Source organism: Solanum stenotomum, chromosome 11 (genome assembly GCF_019186545.1).
Source record: "Solanum stenotomum isolate F172 chromosome 11, ASM1918654v1, whole genome shotgun sequence".
NCBI lineage: Eukaryota > Viridiplantae > Streptophyta > Magnoliopsida > Solanales > Solanaceae > Solanum > Solanum stenotomum.
The window spans coordinates 1509044-1517111 of NC_064292.1; the positions used below are offsets into that span (position 1 = coordinate 1509044).

Consider the following 8068-nt stretch of genomic DNA (forward strand, 5'->3'; position numbering starts at 1 on the left):
TTCAATTTACATGATACAATTTAAATTTTGATAACAAAATACAATATTTTATTCTTCTTAATTTACATGATACCATTTAAATTTTGATAACGAAATAATTTAATTTTGATAATAAATTTATATAATACAATTTAAATTTTAATAACGAACTATAGTTTTTCATTCTTCTCAATTTACGTGACACAGTTTAAATTTTGATCATGAATTGATTAGTCAAATAGTAATAGTCGAATTTAGCACTCAACACAGACGCAGGCTGATCGGCGAATGACCTCCGGCAAATCGGCGGCACGGCTCCATTCTCCGGCGACACAGTCGTAAACCAACACCAACCCCTCCTTCAATCCTCTCTCAATCCTCCCACTACGCCGCAACAAATCGTCTATACAACCATTTACTTGTACTAAAACCACCTTCTCTCCGATCCCCACGCAGCTGAATCTCACCGTACTGTCTAATCTGACTTGCGCCGGCAACGGCGGCGATTTTATCCTGCACCAATCGCCGAATCCGGTACTTTTTCGTGACCCATTAAACTTCCAGAACGATAGCTCCACTGCGTGACTGGAAAGTACATAGATTTCTCCGGCGGTCGCACATGCTGCCACAACACAGCCGCCGCCGGGAACAGATCGGGTTTTTAACCAAACCCCATTAACAGTATCGTATAAATCCATTGAGCTAGCGTAAACATGAGCTGCATCAGATGCACGGCTTCCACGCGCCACCAGCATTTCATTTCCCGACGCGCCTCCGAGCTTCAATCCTCCGATGACGTAAAAAACGCCGTCGACTGAAGCCCCAACGCAACCATACCTCTTCCTCGGAGCTTTAGCCACCACACTCCATGTATTACTCGTTGGGTCATACTCCTCCACCGCCGCAGACCTCGCACAACCTCCGGCGACGTAGATTTTCCCACCTACAACGGCTGCAGCAAATTTCTTCCTCGGGAAAACCGGTCCTTGTCTTGGAACTACTAAACCAGTCCAGGTATCACACCGGAGCATCGCCGTCCGTCCAATAACGTAGATTTTCCGTCCAATAACCGATAAACGAGAATGCGAGAACAAAGAATAAAAACACCCATGTTCGAAAACAGGGTCATTCGCCGGTGTAAAAGAGCAAATCTTCCATGAACAATCATTGTTCAATCTGTAGCTAGCTGTGCAAAGGGCTCCATCAGAAACCGAAACAGCGAAAACGGTAAGCTGTAAAAGGTTATGCCGGTGCCGGAGAAGATGAAAAGTGGGGGAATCAAGAAGCAGAGACCAACGACAACAGACTAAAGGTAAAGAAGGAAGTGAAGAATGAGTTACCCTTGATAGACATTCAAGAAGAAGGTCATCTGGGAGTTCAGCAATGGTCGTTCCGGTGGGTAAAATGGTGGTGGTTCCGATGGGGGTAGGATGGTGGGGTGGTGGGTGTTGGTTATTGGGGAAACAAGATTTCATCAGCCATGAAAAATGACGAGAATTGCAGCTATCAGACATCAATGGAAAGATGAAAAAAATCAAAACTTTCTTCAGGTTTTTGAAGATTTGATGAGAGCTCAGTGAAAGGTATATGAGGGGTGGTGGGGGTGGGAGTGGGTCGGGGGAGAGGGGGCTGAGCTTTTCTTCCAATCAAAGTAGGTCCCTTCACATGAATCTATGGTGAAAAAAAGAAAAAATCCAATTGTTATTTTGGATATGGTTCATAGGTTTGTACAAATATTGATTGCGGGTTTTTTGGAATAACGATAAAGTTGTCTCGTAAAAATTGTGGAAGCAATCACCATATTATGGTCGATTGTTAATACATTATATCTCTTCCTTTCTTACGTTCGGCATGAACACAAGATGTTGTGTGCATCATACTGTTATTTTGTTCTTCTTGTTTTTTTTGTATAAATATTAGGGGTTGTTTGGTTAGGAACAAGTTATTTCATCATGTTAATTTATTCCATTACTATGACAACAATGATGGGATAAGTAATGAAAGAACTGTCCAATACCTCCAACCAAACGTGAGATGAAATAATCCTATGTTTTATTTTGGGACTATTATACATTATTCCTCACACCAAATGATTCCTTAGAGAATAAGGTACAACAAACTAATGCTTAATGCATATTTTTTCATAATATTATTTATTCTTTTTGGTTTTTGATTCGGTGGCAATATCAATTTTGGGACTCGACTAATCTGAATTCAAACATGAAAATTCTGATTAAAGCAGCACTTGATTTTATTCTTAAAATTCAAATTTGAAACTTCTTATTAAGAATGAAAGGATGATTACCGTTCATAATAATATTCTAAAATTGATTAGGTTATTGAAGATAGAGAATTTTCTCATCTAAAAATTGAAATAAGAATGGTAATTTTACCCTATAAATTGAATTTCTTATCTCTATCGTTTAGTATAAGTTATACCAAAATTAATATATGAAGGATAAATTAGCCAAATTACAAAGCCTTATAAGTTAAAATGTAATTATTTTTTATAATATTCGTGGTGATGTATCGTTTATCGCACGGATACGTATACTAAGTAATCAATAACTACTAAACCATTCATTAAATGCTCATAAATGATTTTTCTTTTGCCACAATATTAGGAATTAAAGGTGCTATAGATTCTCTCTTTTCTTGTAAAGTACTTTAGTACTCAGTTGTCTACTTTATTGAAGTATTAAGTAATATTACTAGGATGTTAATTTAATATTTATTAACTTATATTAAAATTATTAAAAGATCATTCAAAATTTCGTCTAAATATTACAAAAAGTCACTAATTTTTTGTTAAATGTCTTTTTATTATTCAAAAAAGATTTAAAATATCTTTTACTTATTAGATTTTTTTATATAAAAATGATCTCAATTTTCTATTAATAATATTTTTGATTTAAAAAGTGAACGATGAATAATTTTATACGAAATTCAATAGATCAAGACAAATTTGACCCTCTTTTGTTCGATCAAATATGATCACTATATATTGCAAATTTTAATACAATGTGAATCTGATTTTTTATCTAGTCAATATTTCAAGCTTGACTTATGGAAGTTGTTAATTTATATAATTACATAATTAAGTAGTTCAAATTTTGTTATAGATTATATTAAATTTTGTATTGTTCTTCTTGGATGCTTTGAAAAGAGTAATAATGTCTTGACTTATTTGTTTTTTTCCAATGCGTTTAGCTAATTTTATTGACTTATTTGTTTGTTTGCATTCATTTTCACGATTTGATAAATTTAATAATTATTTATTTGTTTTTATGTAACGACTTTAAATTATTATTTTTTTAAAAAAAGATTACGTAATAGCACATATAACATAAGTTCGATAGAATACAATCGTCTATTTCTTATCGAGCTTATGTAACATGTGTTACAACATGGTTTTAATATGAGACAATTTACCACACTTCATATGATATATAACATTATTTTGAGTTTATTTTCAAATTATTTAATTTTATCACGATTAAAGAAAATTACTGTTACCATGGAAAAATTTAGTTAACACAATGTATTTTGGCTATCGCATGTGAGCTGAATTAGATTTTTTTGATATTCTCATAGAAAACACGTACATACTCCTTACTTCTTGCTTGTGGGACATTGATCCAAAGCATTTGAGACATTTGAATTACCTTTATCCCAAAATAAGACTTTCAAAATAATTCGAATTAATCGAATCTCAAAATAAATATCGATCATCGAAATCAAAGGAAAGAAGAGTAAGAAGCACGTGAGAGTATAATAAGGTTTCACGTGATTGGTTTGGGATTTCATGCCATAGGCCATAGGGTATACTGTTTACACGTGACACAACAGTCCACACCAAAAACAAAAGAAATTTTATTTATTTATTTTAAAAAATACAACTAATAAACATTGTTTTTTCTCACTTTTATGAATATTTTTATATCATTTTTTTCTTTTATAATATGATTTTATAAACACATAAAGTCAAAGGGTGTCGTCTCTCTCATCATTCCATATCATAAAACAGAAAATAAATTAAAATAGTGCTATTAATTACTCCCTCTGTCTTATTTTATGTGAGATACTTTGACTCGACACGAAATTTAAAAAAGGAAGAAAGACTTTTAAAACTTGTGGTCTAAAATGAATGATAGAAATTTATGTGACTGTAAATAATTTCATTAAGGTTAAACTAGACATTTTATAGTAAAATTGTTACTTTATATAAAAATGTATCATTCTTTTGAGACTGACTAAAAAGGAAAGTAAGTCATATAAATTGAATCAGAGGGAGTAATTAAATAAGAAAAATGACAACTAATTGTTGCTATGATTTTCTAGTTCATTAATTTCAATGTGATTTTATATTATTGTATTTGTTTAATATACTTAAATTTTTGATATATTTTAGTTGAGTTGAGGACAAAAGTGAACCACGTAAAAGAATGAGTTGCACATACATCTAATAACTTCGAAAAAAATATTATATATATACTTGAACAAGGATCATATATTTCATTAAGCACCTTGAAACACGAAATCTGATGTGGTGCATTGATATAATGCTCATCTCATGCCTTCCTAGCAAGCAAGGTGATATAGTTTTATTTGTATTGTTCCTTCACTTTTTTTTTTTTTTTTTTATGTAAGTTAGTTTTTTGATATGTGTGTTGCATGTATATATCAAATTGTATATATGTAACTTAAAATCAATTAATAATCGCGTGAAAATGTTTCTTTCACATGTATGTCAAAGAAGACTAGTGGAAACTGGTACCTCAAATTTCGTTGAACCTCGAACTCACTCAATGACTGCAAATTTTACTTAGAGTTATTTAAAAAGAAGAAAAATAGTAGAAAACTTATAAAAAATCATAGTTTAAAAATGAGAGGAAACCCCTATATTTATAGACATCAAAGGCTTGTATGAACAAGTGTTTATTATACCTTATCAGAAAAGTCGCAACTTTTCGAAAAAGTCACAACTCATCGAAATAGTCACAATCCTTTAGAAAAGTCACAAGCCTTCGAAAAATCACATCCCATAAAAAAAGTCACAACCGTTTCAAATACTTGAGGGTATTACAATATTTTAACATTTAAATTAGTGGCTTTGTGCTTTTAAGGAAGTATAGAAGATAGATAGATAGATAGATATAAATAGATAGGTATATAGGATTTGAGGTAGCAGAAGGGAAAATGAAAAGGATTGACAAGATAGAGAATCAAATCCCTACCGATAAGTTGGGAGTTCACGTACCCAACCAATCGAGCTCAGTAATATGTGACTGTAACCCAAGTGGGAGGCAACAATATGGTGGAATATTGGGCTTCTCCATAAAGGTAAAGGCCTGGTGGGCTTATATGGTGTGCCTGGCCCAATTGAAGGAATGGGCTGCTGGACTCCTAAAGAGTTTCTCAATGATACATTTCTGTCGATATTTTATACCAATAATATATTTAGTATTGAATTATTTCTCGATTAGATGCTTCTGACTCATATCGCCAGTTCTTGGAATTTTTCTTGTATTTCCCCAATTAAGACATTTCAACTTACGTTATCATGACTTTGATTGGTTTAAATATTTCATTGTTGCTTCTTAACGATGAAAAACAGTGTTAACGAGATTTGTTTCACCTACTGAATTGAGGTGTAAGTGTCATCATAATTTAGATAAATTAATCAATTTTAATATAATGATCATTCAAAATCTTGCACATGTAGAATGATAATTTTAATGAAAACTTGAATTCATAATAAAATTATAAGAGAATAAAATAACTAAAAAGAAGATCATCATCCAAATAAAAATGTTATTTCATTAATTGCTTTAATTCTCTAACCCAAAATTGACGATGCAATACATCTTTTTTTGCTAACTAACATGTAGAAAAATATTTTGAATTTCGTTTGTTGCTGGATTAGATTTTGAAGAAACAAAAAGTTTCATGTAACCTCGACCAATATAATTGGAGTAATTTTTTTTTGTTTTTCATTTTGAGTTATAAATTTGACTTTGATATACATTTCATTCAAGTTTAATAAACATAGGTATATCCCCCAAAACGTATAGCACTGAATATGCATTTTATAACATATAGTTATTGTATTTGGAGGGTATACTCAATGTATCTTGGTTGGATATATACTAACCTTATAATATATATTCAAATAAGTTAGTAAATATACATTGATTATACATCAAGGATACATAAATATACACTTTATTATCAAATCAAAAACAAAAGATATCACATAAATTGAGATGTCTAGAAGCAAACACGTTTTGAACAAAATATCTGCTTTAGTCAGGAATACTTACGAAAAGTGTAATTACACATGCCCTTCAGTTTATTATTACATATACTCACTTCTCAGATAAAAACTTCATGAATGTGCTTTATATTATTCTCATTGTAATTTTTCACTTCTTTATAGTCTATTTTATCTTCCTTTTTTTTTATGACAAGGAAAATCTGCAGCTCGCTACCCTTTAGGTGCACACGGGGTAAAACCTCCGCTTGCTTCTATGCAATAGTTCGCAAACCACATAGGAGAGGTAACCCACACTAAGCAAACCCGGTGCGACGAGTTCGACCTAGAAGACAAACCCCTTGCTTTCGCTGACAATGGATTTCAAACTTGAGACCTCCAACGTGAAAGTCTCAAGTCCAAACTACTGGGACACCCCGTAGAGTATAGTCTGTTTTATCTTATCCGATAAAAGTTATCTCTAAAGACATAACTTTATAGCTTAACACAAGTTCAGCACGAACTAAATTATTAAGTATATCTTAATAAAACATATCTTATGAGTTATAAAGTGAACTTATGCCTATTCAATTATATAATTCGTAGAAATTTTATTTTGTAAAGCATAACTTTATATATAGTATAACAATATATATATAAATTGGGTGTAGTTTTTTTTTGGGGGGATGGGGTGGGGTGGAGGTCACCATGAAATTCGATAAGAGTAAAATAAAAATGGCGTCATTAAATAGTTGACAAATTAGGAAATGCAATAGTCTTTTTGAGACAGATAAAAAACGAAAAGGTTCCACATAAATTGTGACAACGAGAATATCTAATTTTGCTTTCTGATCTTCTTAGCATAAGCAGCTAGAAGCAGGCGTGTCTTAAGACACCATATCTACTTTAGCCAAGGATACTTTCGTCCTTCCAAGTGCATCTATATGCGCCCTTCGTCTTCTATTACATATAATCACTTTTGATATAAAACACCATAAATACTTTACATTATTCTCATCATATTTCCTCACCAATCACCTCTGCGTCTTCTATTTTATCTTATCTAATAATAGTTATCTTTTAAGACATAACTTTATAAATATTAAAACTAATTATTTGCCTTCATCAACATAAGTTTAGGCAGGAACTAAATTAATATATCTTAATAAACATAACTTACGAGTTGTGAACTAGAAAAATGCCTCTCTAACTATATAATCCGTAGAAATTTTATTTTGTAAAACACAACTTTAAGTTATATTATATAACAAATATATAAATTGGGTGTAAATTAGTATTTTTTTTTATGGGGTGGGGGTCACTCTGAAAGTCGATAAGAGTAAAAGGAAAATGATGTCATTAAATATTTATCAAATTAGGAAATGCGACATCCTTTTTTGCACACACCAAAAATGAAAAGGTGCTACATAAATTGAGACAAAGAAAATACCTAATTTTACATTCTTCTTAGTAAAAACGGCTAGAAACTGACGTGTCTTAAAACAACATATCCGCTTTAGCCAGATATACTTTCGTCCTTCCAAGTGCATCTACACGTGCCATTCAATCTGTTATTCCATATACCCACTTCTCAGATAAAAACGCCATGCATGCTTTCCATCATTCTCATAGTAAATTTTCACTTCTACATCATCTGTTTTATCTTGTCCAACGAAAATCATCTCTTAAGACATAACTTTATACGTTTTAAAACTAAACCTACGCCTTCATCAACATAAGTTCAACACAAACTAATTTACTCTTACACATTAAAACATAACTTATGAGTTATGAACTGAACTTACACCTCTTCCAATCGTATAATCCATATAAATT

The 8068-nt window shown here is 31.8% G+C and overlaps 1 protein-coding gene across 1 annotated transcript; it reads right to left on the reverse strand.

The window, feature by feature from the left end:
* Positions 1 to 180: 180 nt before the first annotated feature.
* Positions 181 to 1546, reverse strand: LOC125845505 (F-box/kelch-repeat protein At5g26960). The gene has a single exon (XM_049525020.1). The coding sequence runs from the start codon at positions 1491 to 1493 to the stop codon at positions 234 to 236; it is 1260 nt and encodes a 419-aa protein (XP_049380977.1). The 5' UTR covers positions 1494 to 1546; the 3' UTR covers positions 181 to 233.
* Positions 1547 to 8068: the final 6522 nt, after the last annotated feature.